The sequence below is a fragment of the Pseudophryne corroboree genome, chromosome 7 (assembly GCF_028390025.1).
Source record: "Pseudophryne corroboree isolate aPseCor3 chromosome 7, aPseCor3.hap2, whole genome shotgun sequence".
Classification (NCBI taxonomy): Eukaryota; Metazoa; Chordata; class Amphibia; order Anura; family Myobatrachidae; genus Pseudophryne; species Pseudophryne corroboree.
Window position 1 is genome coordinate 193,558,727 of NC_086450.1, and position 16,504 is coordinate 193,575,230.

General features: G+C 48.2%; 1 protein-coding gene across 8 annotated transcripts in view; it reads right to left on the reverse strand.

The window, feature by feature from the left end:
• PLCD4 (phospholipase C delta 4) overlaps nucleotides 1-16,504 on the reverse strand; it is an 82,208-nt gene that overhangs the window by 11,320 nt on the left and 54,384 nt on the right. For all 8 annotated transcript variants that reach the window (XR_010181994.1, XM_063933908.1, XM_063933907.1 and 5 more), the window contains 3 exons: nucleotides 10,978-11,094; nucleotides 10,568-10,746; nucleotides 464-599 (listed from right to left, as the gene is read on the reverse strand). Coding sequence is in view for 7 of the 8 variants with exons in the window: in XM_063933908.1 (XP_063789978.1) it covers nucleotides 464-599; nucleotides 10,568-10,746; nucleotides 10,978-11,094 (432 nt within the window). In the remaining variant the exon portion in view is untranslated. The remainder of the gene's footprint in view (nucleotides 1-463; nucleotides 600-10,567; nucleotides 10,747-10,977; nucleotides 11,095-16,504) is intronic.

The following is a 16,504-nucleotide window of genomic DNA, read 5'->3' on the forward strand; positions in this document are numbered from 1 at the left end:
GTCGCTAGAACCTGTGCAAAACCACGATGCTCGATGTACCTGTACATCGCGCGTGCGCATTGCGGTGCATGCGCAGATTTGCCATTTTTTTTTAACTGATCGCTGCGCTGCGAAAAACGGCAGCTAGCGATCAACTCGGAATGACTCCCAATGGGAGAGAGGACCCTGCCCATGAGAACTTACATTCAACAGGGAATATGGCTGGACACAAAGAGGGAGAGTGGGCAGGGCTGTGGAGCATCCAAGCTGGAGACTCAGAAGGGGGTGATAGGCATCAATGAAACAGTCTTGGGAACTGGGGCTTGCCCAGCAGCTCAGGGAGGACATGCCCCCAGAGTGACGGAGACAGGGTGTGCTGCGAGGCCTCTTACCACCTCATAAATATTTGGAGATATGATTAAAAGGTTTGAAGGCTAGGTGTCAGTCTGATTAAGCATGAGAGGGTATTAATATAACAACTTACCATTATTGTCTATATACTTTGTTTCCTGCTTTGATTGGTCGATGGGAACCCCAAAGATTTCCACTCGAACCAGGGGATCTACGATAGAACCCTCTTTACTGTTTTCGACTTTAGGCAATTGCTGGGCGCTGATTACCTAAACACAATTATATTTCAATGTTACAAATAAAGCCAGCTATGGAACAACATGCTAGAGGGCCAATATATCAAGTGTCACAAATATAGTATGATATATGCAGGACTAGGAAACATTAATAAAGTTGTTTAACCCATCATGATAAGAGATATTTACAACCTTCCAAACCCACAGGACAATTATTCTTTTGTGACCTCACATTTTTGTATGAATCAGGGGGTTTGCCTTGCTAAGTGTGGATTAGGTGCCTACTTTTGAATGTAAATGACTTGTGTAGAAGGTGAATTTATGGAAGTAATTTGCATGTAAGAATATATATAGTTTAGCAGGAATGTAGAACATGAAGTCATGGAGGTGATACCTATTTTACGTGTAAGTGAGCAGCCTTTTCCTCCCCGCATAAGGACTTCAGTCCTCCCGCTGGTGAAAGACCCAAAAATCTAATCCCATCCCTTTAAACAGTTAAATAGTAGTATTTTAGCCACCATAAAAGTTTGCTTATGAAAGAGGTGGTCATAGGTTGGACCCAGGGTCGTAAGTTCATCCCAGTCGCCGAGAGGCAAGTTGGAATTTGGTGCCCCCCCCCTACAGGGACCGAAGCCTGCAGTGAATTGGCACGGCTCTTCTACACTGTGACAACGGCCGGTGAGTCAGGGTCAGACTCATGGATTCAGCCACATGCAACATGCAGAATTAGCATTCACTGGTGGTCCCCATCCATAGTCCAGCAGTAGTGGTGGGTGCACCATCGCTTGTTGCAGTGCAGGCTGAGCGGTACCGGGCAGAAGCCATCCTGTCCCTTTTTGCAGATGTTAGCAGGGCTCCTGGGACAGAGCCGATTAACTCTGTAGCAACAGCGGGTGTGCCACACAGCTCTACATTGGAAGTGGTCACACTTGTATTCCGCTGTGAACTACACAGGTGCTGCTGTACATGCAGCTGTGCTCCTTTAGGGCTTGGAACCTGGAGGCAGGCATCTCCATTGCCTCTGGGAGTTACGCCGCTGGTTGGACCCCTAAGTGTAAGTACAGATTCCAAATATATGAAGCAGAGGAGCACCTTAAAATGCTATTAGTGGGTACTCTTGCGCAAACAGAAAAGACTTACAGGAATTTGTTTATGTAGTGAAGAAGACTTAATGTTTTCCCGTTGATTATAGCTGTAATTAAGTTTATGTTAATTTCAGAAAATGGATATCACATGCTTTGTATCATATATACCATTCCTTATATCTTCTCTTAGTTAGATGGGTTATATAATCATTGCATTTCTTATACCATGCCTTACAGAACACATTATTGCCCTTATATCAGTAGTTTCCAAACTGGTTGCCGCATATGGGCCCTCATTCCGAGTTGTTCGTTGGTTGCCGATTTTCGCTATATTGCGATTAGTCGCTTACTGCACATGCGCAAGGTTCGCAGAGCGCATGCGCTTAGTTATTTTACACAAAAGTTAGGTATTTTACTCACGGCATAACAAGGATTTTTCATCGTTCTGGTGATTGTACTGTGATTGACAGGAAGTGGGTGTTTCTGGGCGGAAACTTGCCGTTTTCTGGGCGTGTGCGAAAAAACGCTGGCGTTTCTGGAAAAAACGCGGGAGTGTCTGGAGAAACGGGGGAGTGTCTGGGCGAAAGCTGGGTCTGTTTGTAAAGTCAAACCAGGAACGAAACTGACTGAACTGATCGCAATGGCTGAGTAAGTCTCGAGCTACTCAGAAACTGCTAAGAAATTTCTATTCGCAATTCTGCTAATCTTTTGTTCGCAATTCTGCTAAGCTAAGATACACTCCCAGAGGGCGGCGGCTTAGCGTGTGCAATGCTGCTAAAAGCAGCTAGCGAGCGAACAACTCGGAATGAGGGCCATGGGGCCTAATTCTGAGTTGATCGCAGCAGCAATTTTGTTAGCAATTGGGCAAAACCATGTGCACTGCAGGGGGGGCAGATATAACATGTGCAGAGAGAGTCAGATTTGGGTGGGGTGTATTCAAACTGAAATCTAAATTGCAGTGTAAAAATAAAGCAGCCAATATTTACCCTGCACAGAAACAAAATAACCCACCCAGATCTAACTCTCTCTGCAAATGTTATATCTGTCCCCCCTCCAGTGCACATGGGGGTCATTCCGAGTTGTTCGCTCGTTGACGATTTTTGCTATATTGCGATTAGTCGCTTACTGCGCATGCGCAAGGTTCGCAGTGCGCATGCGCTTAGTTATTTTACACAAAAGTTAGGTATTTTACTCACGGCATAGCAAGGTTTTTTCATCGTTCTGGTGATCGTACTGTGATTGATAGGAAGTGGTTGTTTCTGGGCGGAAACTTGCCGTTTTCTGGGCGTGTGCGAAAAAACGCTGGCGTTTCTGGGAAAAACGCGGGAGTGTCTGAAGAAACGGGGGAGTGTCTGGGCGAACGCTGGGTGTGTTTGTGACGTCAAACCAGGAACGAAACTGACTGAACTGATCGCAATGGCTGAGTAAGTCTCGAGCTACTCAGAAACTGCTAAGAAATTTCTATTCGCAATTCTGCTAATCTTTCGTTCGCAATTCTGCTATGCTAAGATACACTCCCAGAGGGCGTCGGCTTAGCGTGTGCAATGCTGCTAAAAGCAGCCAGCGAGCGAACAACTCGGAATGAGGGCCATGGTTTTGCCCAATTGCTAACAAACTTGTTGCTGCGATCAACTCAGAATTACCCCCTTGGTCTGGTCCCAAATAAAATTATTTGAGCTAGCATGTTTATAGGCTGGGCAGTGTGCTGCCTGTTACCTTTTGAGAGCAGCGTGCAGCCATTTTCACACGTTGTACTACCTGTTGTAAGTGGCTGTGCCAACCTACTCGGTGGTGTAACTAGGGTTTTTGGAGCCATGGGCAAGATTAATAATGCGCCCCCCCCCCAACCCCCCAAAAAAGAGAGAAAAAAACAACCATCTACAAAGGAAAGTATGTGCGCACGCCACCGGCGCGCACTGAAAAAAATGGCCATGGCCACACATCAGAAGGTGGCGTGGACACTGAAAGTGGGATGTGCCAACATGACACGCCAGCTGTTTCATGTCATACTGGGAACATTCTTTTCAATTCTACATGCACCTTACTATCATCATCTCCTGCACAAATAGGTGTCACTGTATATAAAGATGTCAGGATGTGTATGTATAGATGTAAGTGCAATGGTTGAAGTGGAATTTTTGAAGTGGGGGTACGGAAAAGTGAAGGGTGCAATTATGCGCGTGCTCCGGAAAAGGGGACATGGCCCCTCAAAAGGGGGCGTGTCCTTCAGTGTAGTAAGTACGACCCCTTATACTATCTAGTACTGGTGCCCTTTTCACATTATAGTACACAGAATGAGCCAAAATTCACATTATAGCACATGGTATGAGCCAAAAATTCACATTATTGCACATAGAATGAACCGAAAATTCACATTATAGCACACGGTATGAGCGAAATTCACATTATAGCACACGGTATGAGCCAAAATTCACCCTATATACCACGATCAACAGAAAAAAGTAACCTGCGCCCCTGCTGCAGCTTAGTACCAACCCCCAAGAGCACTACTCCTTGAAACAATATATACACCAAAATATGCGGGGTAGTCCACAAGCACTGTCAGTAACTGATCAATTGTTATCAGTTCATCACAATCATATTCTCATGTTCAACTTCATTGGTCATAAAGATTTCTCAACTTGTACCGCTCCACGATTTTTCAAAGGTTCGCACCTTTTCACTAACCTCCTCAACGCGGGATATGTACGTCAAAAGGTTTCTTTAGAGATTCTTCTTGTGCACACTTATTTCTCAGGATAACAATTGATCAGTTACTGGCAGCGCTTGTGGACTACCCCGTATATTTTGGTGTAAATATTCACACTATGCCACATGGAGTGAGACAAAATTCAGGGAAAGTGACAGCAGGGACATAGGGACAGGGAGAGTGACAGAGAGAGTGACAGCAAGGGCATACAGTAGGGACTAGGGAGAGAGGCAGCAGGGTAAGATTACCTATTTAGCAGCGGCGGTGCTGAGGATGCTGTGGTCTGCAGTGGATGTGGAGGCTGTGGTCGGTATGGTGCGGAGGTGCAGAGAAGGACTGAGGGCGGCGGCAGTGTAGCAGAGGAGGAGACAGAGGGCGGCGGTGGTTCAAGGAGGAGGAGTCTGATGGCGGCACTGCGGCTCCTATGACCGCTGCGCTACTATTTCAAATCTGCCGTGGACCGGCAGCCAATCAGGAGCAGTCGCTCCTGATTGGCTGGCGGTCCGCGGCAGATTTGAAATAGTAGCGCCGCAGTCATAGGAGCGAGAGCTCAATGTGCCGGTGGCAGTGTATTTTTAATTTAACCTGATCACTGAAGTGAGTCAGTGTGCAGCAGTGGCGGATTTAGGGGGGGGGCACCAAGGCACGTGCCCCCCCTGTCATTTTTTTTTTACTGTGCAGTCAAATAATGTCCGCACACCTGCCCGAATCAATTATGAGGCTGCTGGATGTCAGTCACAGTCAGCCACTGTCATCCCTCCCCTGTCAGCTGCTCCACCTTCCTGCATGTTTGGAGGTGGAGCTTCCAGATTCAAACCCGCCGCAGCGCCACTGCCGCTAAGGGACAGCTCACCGCCAGCCCACCCACACACAGCGCACTGCCGCCGGGGTCCGGGACAGCACACCGTCGCAGCCGCCGCTGAGGGACAGTGGAACGCCAGCCCACCCACACACAGCGCACTGCCGCCGGGGGTCCGGGACAGCACACCGCCGCCGCTGAGGGACAGCGGAACGCCAGCCCACCCACACACAGCGCACTGCCGCCGGGGTCCGGGACAGCGCACCACCGCCAACGAGGGACAGCGCACCGCCAGCCCACCCACACACAGCGCACTGCTGCCGGGGGTCAGGGACAGCGCACCACCGCCAACGAGGGATAGCGCACCGCCAGCCCCTGGAATTACACCGCCATCCGCCGCTGAGGGTCTGGACGCCCAGGCCAAGAAGATCCTGGCCCTGCATTCTGCACTGGTTGTGAGTGTGTGTCTGGCAGGTACGTGCAGTCAGGGGAGGCAGTGCCTCCCCCGCCATTAATGAGCCATTAATGATTAAAATAATATAAAGAAAATACTTATGACACATTTTCTGTGTCATACGTAATCTCTTTATATTATACTATGCATTTTAAAACTTTTAATCACTATTAGCAGTGGGGGGGGGGGGGCCGCGGGACCCGGCGCTACAGTAGAGCCACAACTACAGGAGCGCGGCGTGTGGGCAGCGGCGGTGGGACCAGTTGTTAGAGCTGCCTACAGCAGTGGCAGCTCCAGAGATAACGGGAGCACCAGAGCTGGGGTCAGCACGCTGCGGCACCAGGCAGCGCTGGTGCCTGACCACCCAGGCGAGGGGTGTGGGGGGGCAGTTGTGCAGTGGGAAGGGTCTGGCCAGCTCACCTCTAGATCACTTGGACTGCAGCTCTCCCCCAGATGATCATAGGGTGAGCTGCAGTCCAAGTGATCTGGGGGTGAGCTGCAGTCCAAGTGATCTGGGCAACATCACTTGGACTGCAGCTCACCCTCAGATCACTTGGACTGCAGGGACAGGGAAAAATAAAAAAAAAAAATGTAAAAAAAAAGATATATTTGTATCACAGCTGCCCGCCGCTCACTGCTGACCAGCGCTCACTGCCGCAAGCTGCACCGCCACTGAAAGCTGACCAGCGCAGACAACAACTGGCGGTGGTCAGAGGGCCGCAGCAACAAAGAACAGCTTAGTACCGCCGCATCCCCCGCAGACCATGGGCTCATCCGCCACCGACAACCACAGTCCCTTCCGCATCTCCGCTGCACATATCAGGTAATGTTCCCCTGCTTCCCTATGTCTCTGCTGTCACTCTCTCTCTGTCCCTGCTGTCACTCTCTCTGTCCCTGCTGTCACTCTCTCTGTCCCTGCTGTCACTCTCTCTGTCCCTGCTGTCACTCTCTCTGTCCCTGCTGTCACTCTCTCTGTCCCTGCTGTCACTCTCTCAGTCCCTGCTGTCACTCTCTCAGTCCCTGCTGTCACTCTCTCAGTCCCTGCTGTCACTCTCTCTGTCCCTACTGTCACTCTCTCAGTCCCTGCTGTCACTCTCTCAGTCCCTGCTGTCACTCTCTCTCCCTGTCCCTGAATTGTGGGTTATACCGTGTGCTGTAATGTGAATTTCGGCTCATACCGTGTGCTGTAATGTGAATTTTGGCTCATACCGTGTGCTGTAATGTGAATTTTGGCTCATACCATGTGCTGTAATGTGAATTTCGGGTCATACCATGTGCTGTAATGTGAATTTTCGGCTCATACCGTGTGCTGTAATGTGAATTTCGGCTCATACCGTGTGCTGTAATGTGAATTTCGGCTCATACTGTGTGGTATCAGGTGAAAGGGGCACCAGTACTAGATAGTATAAGGGGTCCTACTACATTGAAGGACACACCCCTGTTTGAGTGGCCACACCCCCTTTCCGGAGGTGCGCACATAATTGCAACCTTCACTTTTCCATACCCCCACTTAAAAATTTCCACTTCGACCACTGTGTATATATATATATATATATATATATATATATATAAAAATTATTTTTATATATATATATATATATATATATATATAAATCTCAGTGCCTCCCCAGCCAGGGACCTCACCGCACGTCACTGTTGTCTGGTGAGTGTCGCTGTGTTTTACTGGGTGACTACATAAGCTCCTTCTCAGGTTCACTGAATGAAACCCGTATTTATCTTTGTGGGCAGAAATATAACTGAACCTCAAAATAACGTAACTAGCAATAGGCCCTGATTTTGTCGCAATTGATACAGTTTACTGTTTATTGCAAATTATGTAATCTGGGTAGAGGACCTTGCTGTGTATAATCCATAATTAGTCAGGAGCACACATTAGAGAATGATGAGCATTTGTTGGGTGGTATTCTACAGTTGCATGGCTACTTTTGGGACTCTTGTTTACTGCCTGCCCAGACCTTGGTTTTGGAGATGTAACAATGTTTTGAGACCCTTATTTATTGCATTATTGCCTGCGTGTTCCTGACCTCTGCTTTGGACTTGACACTCCTTATGTTTTTTGATTTACGCTACCTCTGTGTAAAGGGCCCCACACACTACTGTGACATGTCCCTCGCGATCACCCCGGCAGACTCCTGGTAGAGGAAGGGGGGGGGGGGTGCAGGATCGGCCAAGATACATCGTATGCTGTCCTTTTGCATACGATGTATCTTGGGCGATCCTGGCCGATCCCAGCCACGCCTGCGGGGTCGGACCAGATTGAATGTGCAGCACATTCAATCTGGAGGATCCGATCTGATGCTCACGGGAACGCGCATCAGATCGTATTGGAAACGCCTCCAAAATGTCCAATTTCATCCGATATATTGGGCCGAATGTCCGATATCGGATGAAATCGGGTTCTATCGTCCTAGTGTATGGGGCCCTTTAGACTTTGCTGTACACATGGATAGTGACTGTGTCTTTGCGGTTACCCCTCACACAATTGGACACACCCACTGAAACTTGGTCACACCTACTCCACTTCTAACTCCACCCCTCCTTGATAGCCCAACCACTTATGGTGCCCCCCCTGTAATTTTTTTCTGGATCCGCCACTGGTGTGCAGTACCGTTGGCGTCGCCATCCCTGCTTCCTGAATTCAGGGTCGGCAATCTTGGGTCCCGGTACACTCATATTTTTGGGGCTCCCTAATGTCCCTATCCCTCCAGGGTAGGTACAGGCAAGTCAGCCATTGGCTTATTCACAAACACACACCCCTCCCTGTCTCTCATCACCCTCACTCCTCGCTTGTATCGCTTCAGTCCTCCAGCCCCATCCTTTCCTCCTCTAGCACCATGCTTCCTAACTCTCCCTTCCCGCAGCCTAACCCTAGCCCTCCCCGGCATATTTACGTTTGGGATTCCAGCAGTTGGGATTCTGATCGGTGTCAGGATTCCAGAGCCGGCGTTGTGACTATCAGGATCTTGAACGCTAGGATCCCAACTACATTTCGTGGAGGACAGTCCATATTTATACAGCTCCTTTCTGAAGCCTAGTTCACTTGCACCTCCCCACCACTGACTGATGTGTTCATCCCAATCTATGTCCAATCCAAAATTAACACTACCAGAATCTGACTCTGGCCTTCATTTCCCAGTATAATTCCCTCCATACCTGTGGCCAGACTTATATTGTGTGCTGAGCTGCCAGCATCGGAATACATACAATATCCCTGAGCCCGGGATGCTGACTGTCACAATACGGACCGGCATCCCGGAGGTGAAGATCCCAACAGTACCCAAAATCTAAGCTAACCCTGATCCCACCTCACCCTCCCTCTAACCCACCTTTCCCACAGCCTGAACCTCCCCACCTCCCCCCCTCTGCAGCTTAAACCTAACCCTCCCCAGTGGTGCCTAACCTTAACCCCACCTCCCCGCAGCCTAAGCCTAATGCTTCCTGGGGTGCCTAACCCCCCTACCCACAGCCTAACCTTAACCCCCCCTACCCATAGCCTAACCCTAACCCCCCTTTTGGTGCCTAACCCCACCTCCCTGCAGCCTAACCCTAACCCTCCCTGGGGTGCCTAACCCCCTACCCGCAGCCTAACCTTAACCCTCCCTGGGGTGCCTAAACCCCCTACCCACAGACTAGCACTAACCCCCCCCCCCCCCCCTTAACCGCAGCCTAACCCTAACCCTCCCTAGGGTGCCTAACCCCCTCTACCTGCAGCCTAACCCTCCCTGGGGTGCCTAACTGCCCCCTACCCGCAGCCTAACATTAATCCTCCCCTCACAACCTCAACCAAAGTCCCCCCATCTGCAGCTTTCAGCAACCCGGCGCTGGCACTACAATTGGTGTTGGGATGCCGAACGCCGGTATCTTAACCACATCCCCCTGCACCAGCCATTATGTGGGTGTAATGCGTGGGGAGGACGGGGATGTTGGGATAGGGGATACCTCAGGCTGGAACGGTCTAATAAACAGAAGCTCCTCTTAACAGTTGCTCCGGTCTCCACAGCAGCAGCACCGCGACCCCCCACATGCCGCCATCTTCCTGTCACCCCCAGAGCCGCTGGTCACATGACATGCCCAGCAATAGTCATGTGTAATAATTAGCACCGATGTCCGGCACTGCACTTTAGTGAAACAGCAATAAATAAAACTACAGCTCCCAGAAGCCCTTCCTGTCGGGAGCTCCTGGCAGCATTGGCTGATGGGAACTGTAGTTTTAGAGCTGCTTCACTGATGTGCGGTACCGGACATCGACGCTAATTACACTGACTGAGTGACTGCTGTGCATGTCTCCTGTTCAGGCCCCACTGCACAGCAGGACCTTGGGGTCCCTTTACAATGTCGGGCCCGGGACGGGTATCCCCTTTATTGGGCGACGTTTCCTCCAAGGCGGCATAACTGGGTGAGCTCTCTCTGCACATGTTATATCTGCCCCACCTGCACTGAACATGGTTTTGCCCATTAGAGGAAGATTTTGCTTTTGCAATCAACCTTGAATTTCACCATCATTCCTTACAGACTATAATACATTTACTGCACACACAGTGACTCCTATTTCTCTGCAAATCGGTGTCTTGTAGAAAATGTCACCCCTGTATAAAGTCTTCAGAGAAGAGCCAGTTCTAATTCTTCTATATTATAATATACACACATCATACTGCTGCAATTTACCAAAAAGAACAGAGAGGAGCTGCGGTACAAGATCAGCGATGCACTGAGATATGGCTGTAGACCCATGCTATTGCACATTGCATCACTAGTATGCTTACTAATGCCCCTGTAATTACAGATCTGTACCTCTAGAGATAAGAGCAGCTATACTTTATCCTAATAGTCTGTGTCCTTATTAGGCTCAGGCATTAGTGAAGTCCACTCTCAATGGCTATTTTCATGATTCAAGTAACTTTTTTTTTTATTCTGTTATATGAAGTGTGCTACCTGTATGGAGAGGTTCACAGGGGAGTAACCATCAGTGTCTTGAGGCAGGTCAGGATTGAAACTGGTTTCCACATTTCTCATGAACAGAGGTTTTAGGACATAACCACAGCGAGCGTTCTGCTGGAACAGTCCATCATTGAGATCCATTTCTACTCCTGCTGTCTGGAAATTCAGCGCCACTGACAAATCAATAGAGACAATATGAATACTTGCTGAGGTATGGGATGCCTTGTCTATATTTTCCCCTACAGAACTGTCTGTAGTTGGGTCTAGCTACTATTAACCATCCACCTTAGTTGACCCTTACGGAACATGTATTATACAGCTGTAGCCAAAACTCATGCCTGACCATGACGACACCCATGCACCTATTTAGGTCCAGGAAACGCTGACAATAAATCAAACTTTACCCATTTGGCACCCAACGTTCCACATGTCTTTAGGGTTGTAGTTGGAGGAGTCTGTGCGCAACCCAGTAGGGTAAACACGTGTCAGCTGCCAAGTGTTATGTCGAACAAACTCGTTACCTATAAAAATAACAGGAACTGTAAAACAATCAAATCTTTAACGAAAAATATCAAAATATTAGTTTGTAGACATGGACCTGTGCAGTTACACAAATTGTAAGAAGAACAATAAAATGTCAGTAGGAAGGTTGTGCATTTTTATTTTCTATACTGTTATAATAATTTTTAAGCAAAGTGGTGGTGTACCTCTCCGTAGACATTTATCAGCACTGCCGGTGAGCAAGGCGATCTGTAAGTGCCCTTTATGTTACAATAATGTTTATAACAGCATCTCTTTCATTAGCTAGCATGAGTGATATTTCTTGTGATAGTGTTAGGTAGGGGATGCAGTCGGAATCCCGACACACAGTAAGTACTGGGGTTGGGGGTTTAGCCACTAGGGGGAGAGTAAGGGTTAGGCTGCGTGGTAGGGGGAGAGGGGGGGGGGGGCAGTTAAGGTTAGGCTGCAGGGACTAGAGGTTAGGGCTAGGCTGCGAGAGCGGTGGGTTAGGATCAGGGTTAGGGTAATACCGACAGTGGGATCCTGACAGAATCCTGATACATCCTGATGGTAAGTACAGGAGGTGGGGTTAGGGTTAGGCGGGAGGGTTAGGATAAGGCTGGGGGGAGGGTAGGTGGTTAGGGTTAGGATGCCGGGGGGGTGGTTAGGGTTAGGCTGTGGGAGGGGTAGGTTAGGGTCAGGCTGCGAGAGTGGTGGGCTAAGGTTAGGATTAGTGGTTACAATTTGTACTAAACCCAGTGACAGACATACAGAACACAACAAAAGTGATTTCCCACATATTTGCAAATGACGAACTGCTGCAGACTCGTGTCCTTATCCACAAATGCATTTGAATTTGCACAAAGGAAGACGCGTGGCATCACAAGAGCACATTCCTGCTGCCGTTTTGTACTTTTATAAAGGAGTCTTGGCTGTATATTTACTAGAGATGAGCGGGTTCGGTTTCTTTGAATCCGAACCCGCACGAACTTCACTTTTTTTTTCACGGGTCCGAGCGACTCGGATCTTCCCGCCTTGCTCGGTTAACCCGAGCGCGCCCGAACGTCATCATGACGCTGTCGGATTCTCGCGAGACTCGGATTCTATATAAGGAGCCGCGCGTCGCCGCCATTTTCACACGTGCATTGAGATTGATAGGGAGAGGACGTGGCTGGCGTCCTCTCCATTAGAATAGATTAGAAGAGAGAGAGAGAGAGAGAGATTGTGCAGACAGAGTTTACCACAGTGACCAGTGCAGTTGTTGTTAAGTTAACTTTTATTTAATATATCCGTTCTCTGCTATATCCGTTCTCTGCCTGAAAAAAACGATACACAGCAGTCACACAGTGTGACTCAGTCTGTGTGCACTCAGCTCAGCCCAGTGTGCTGCACATCAATGTATAAAAGCTTATAATAATTGTGGGGGAGACTGGGGAGCACTGCAGGTTGTTATAGCAGGAGCCAGGAGTACATAATATTATATTAATTTAAAATTAAACAGTGCACACTTTTGCTGCAGGAGTGCCACTGCCAGTGTGACTAGTGGTGACCAGTGCCTGACCACCAGTATAGTAGTATATTGTTGTATACTATCTCTTTATCAACCAGTCTATATTAGCAGCAGACACAGTACAGTGCGGTAGTTCACTGCTGTGGCTACCTCTGTGTCGGCAGTCGGCACTCGGCAGGCAGTCTGTCCATCCATAATTGTATAATTATATACCACCTAACCGTGGTATTTTTTTTTCTTTCTTTATACCGTCGTCATAGTCATACTAGTTGTTACGAGTATACTACTATCTCTTTATCAACCAGTGTACAGTGCGGTAGTTCACGGCTGTGGCTACCTCTGTGTCGGCAGTCGGCAGGCAGTCCGTCCATCCATAATTGTATTATAATATATACCACCTAACCGTGGTTTTTTTTTCATTCTTTATACCGTCATAGTGTCATACTAGTTGTTACGAGTATACTACTATCTCTTTATCAACCAGTGTACAGTGCGGTAGTTCACGGCTGTGGCTACCTCTGTGTCGGCAGTCGGCAGGCAGTCCATCCATAATTGTATTATAATATATACCACCTAACCGTGGTTTTTTTTTCATTCTTTATACCGTCATAGTCAGTCATACTAGTTGTTACGAGTATACTACTATCTCTTTATCAACCAGTGTACAGTGCGGTAGTTCACGGCTGTGGCTACCTCTGTGTCGGCAGTCGGCAGGCAGTCCGTCCATCCATAATTGTATTATAATATATACCACCTAACCGTGGTTTTTTTTTCATTCTTTATACCGTCATAGTGTCATACTAGTTGTTACGAGTATACTACTATCTCTTTATCAACCAGTGTACAGTGCGGTAGTTCACGGCTGTGGCTACCTCTGTGTCGGAACTCGGCAGGCAGTCCGTCCATCCATAATTGTATTATTATAATATATACCACCTAACCGTGTTTTTTTTTTCATTCTTTATACCGTCATAGTGTCATACTAGTTGTTACGAGTATACTACTATCTCTTTATCAACCAGTGTACAGTGCGGTAGTTCACGGCTGTGGCTACCTCTGTGTCGGCAGTCGGCAGGCAGTCCGTCCATCCATAATTGTATTATAATATATACCACCTAACCGTGGTTTTTTTTTCATTCTTTATACCGTCATAGTGTCATACTAGTTGTTACGAGTATACTACTATCTCTTTATCAACCAGTGTACAGTGCGGTAGTTCACGGCTGTGGCTACCTCTGTGTCGGAACTCGGCAGGCAGTCCGTCCATCCATAATTGTATTATTATAATATATACCACCTAACCGTGGTTTTTTTTTCATTCTTTATACCGTCATAGTCAGTCATACTAGTTGTTACGAGTATACTACTATCTCTTTATCAACCAGTGTACAGTGCGGTAGTTCACGGCTGTGGCTACCTCTGTGTCGGAACTCGGCAGGCAGTCCGTCCATCCATAATTGTATTACAATATATACCACCTAACCGTGGTTTTTTTTTCATTCTTTATACCGTCATAGTCAGTCATACTAGTTGTTACGAGTATACTACTATCTCTTTATCAACCAGTGTACAGTGCGGTAGTTCACGGCTGTGGCTACCTCTGTGTCGGCACTCGGCAGGCAGTCCGTCCAACCATAATTGTATTATAATATATACCACCTAACCGTGGTTTTTTTTTCATTCTTTATACCGTCGTCATACTAGTTGTTACGAGTATACTACTATCTCTTTATCAACCAGTGTACAGTGCGGTAGTTCACGGCTGTGGCTACCTCTGTGTCGGCACTCGGCAGGCAGTCCGTCCATCCATAATTGTATTATATACCACCTAACCGTGGTTTTTTTATACCACCTAACCGTGGCAGTCCGTCCATAATTGTATACTAGTATCCAATCCATCCATCTCCATTGTTTACCTGAGGTGCCTTTTAGTTCTGCCTATAAAATATGGAGAACAAAAAAGTTGAGGTTCCAAAATTAGGGAAAGATCAAGATCCACTTCCACCTCGTGCTGAAGCTGCTGCCACTAGTCATGGCCGAGACGATGAAATGCCAGCAACGTCGTCTGCCAAGGCCGATGCCCAATGTCATAGTACAGAGCATGTCAAATCCAAAACACCAAATATCAGAAAAAAAAGGACTCCAAAACCTAAAATAAAATTGTCGGAGGAGAAGCGTAAACTTGCCAATATGCCATTTACCACACGGAGTGGCAAGGAACGGCTGAGGCCCTGGCCTATGTTCATGGCTAGTGGTTCAGCTTCACATGAGGATGGAAGCACTCAGCCTCTCGCTAGAAAACTGAAAAGACTCAAGCTGGCAAAAGCACCGCAAAGAACTGTGCGTTCTTTGAAATCCCAAATCCACAAGGAGAGTCCAATTGTGTCGTTTGCGATGCCTGACCTTCCCAACACTGGACGTGAAGAGCATGCGCCTTCCACCATTTGCACGCCCCCTGCAAGTGCTGGAAGGAGCACCCGCAGTCCAGTTCCTGATAGTCAGATTGAAGATGTCAGTGTTGAAGTACACCAGGATGAGGAGGATATGGGTGTTGCTGGCGCTGGGGAGGAAATTGACCAGGAGGATTCTGATGGTGAGGTGGTTTGTTTAAGTCAGGCACCCGGGGAGACACCAGTTGTCCGTGGGAGGAATATGGCCGTTGACATGCCAGGTGAAAATACCAAAAAAATCAGCTCTTCGGTGTGGAGGTATTTCACCAGAAATGCGGACAACAGGTGTCAAGCCGTGTGTTCCCTTTGTCAAGCTGTAATAAGTAGGGGTAAGGACGTTAACCACCTCGGAACATCCTCCCTTATACGTCACCTGCAGCGCATTCATAATAAGTCAGTGACAAGTTCAAAAACTTTGGGTGACAGCGGAAGCAGTCCACTGACCAGTAAATCCCTTCCTCTTGTAACCAAGCTCACGCAAACCACCCCACCAACTCCCTCAGTGTCAATTTCCTCCTTCCCCAGGAATGCCAATAGTCCTGCAGGCCATGTCACTGGCAAGTCTGACGAGTCCTCTCCTGCCTGGGATTCCTCCGATGCATCCTTGCGTGTAACGCCTACTGCTGCTGGCGCTGCTGTTGTTGCCGCTGGGAGTCGATGGTCATCCCAGAGGGGAAGTCGTAAGCCCACTTGTACTACTTCCAGTAAGCAATTGACTGTTCAACAGTCCTTTGCGAGGAAGATGAAATATCACAGCAGTCATCCTACTGCAAAGCGGATAACTGAGTCCTTGACAACTATGTTGGTGTTAGACGTGCGTCCGGTATCCGCCGTTAGTTCACAGGGAACTAGACAATTTATTGAGGCAGTGTGCCCCCGTTACCAAATACCATCTAGGTTCCACTTCTCTAGGTAGGCGATACCGAGAATGTACACGGACGTCAGAAAAAGACTCACCAGTCTCCTAAAAAATGCAGTTGTACCCAATGTCCACTTAACCACGGACATGTGGACAAGTGGAGCAGGGCAGGGTCAGGACTATATGACTGTGACAGCCCACTGGGTAGATGTATGGACTCCCGCCGCAAGAACAGCAGCGGCGGCACCAGTAGCAGCATCTCGCAAACGCCAACTCTTTCCTAGGCAGGCTACGCTTTGTATCACCGCTTTCCAGAATACGCACACAGCTGAAAACCTCTTACGGCAACTGAGGAAGATCATCGCGGAATGGCTTACCCCAATTGGACTCTCCTGTGGATTTGTGGCATCGGACAACGCCAGCAATATTGTGTGTGCATTAAATATGGGCAAATTCCAGCACGTCCCATGTTTTGCACATACCTTGAATTTGGTGGTGCAGAATTTTTTAAAAAACGACAGGGGCGTGCAAGAGATGCTGTCGGTGGCCAGAAAAATTGCGGGACACTTTCGGCGTACAGGCACCACGTACAGAAGACTGGAGCACCACCA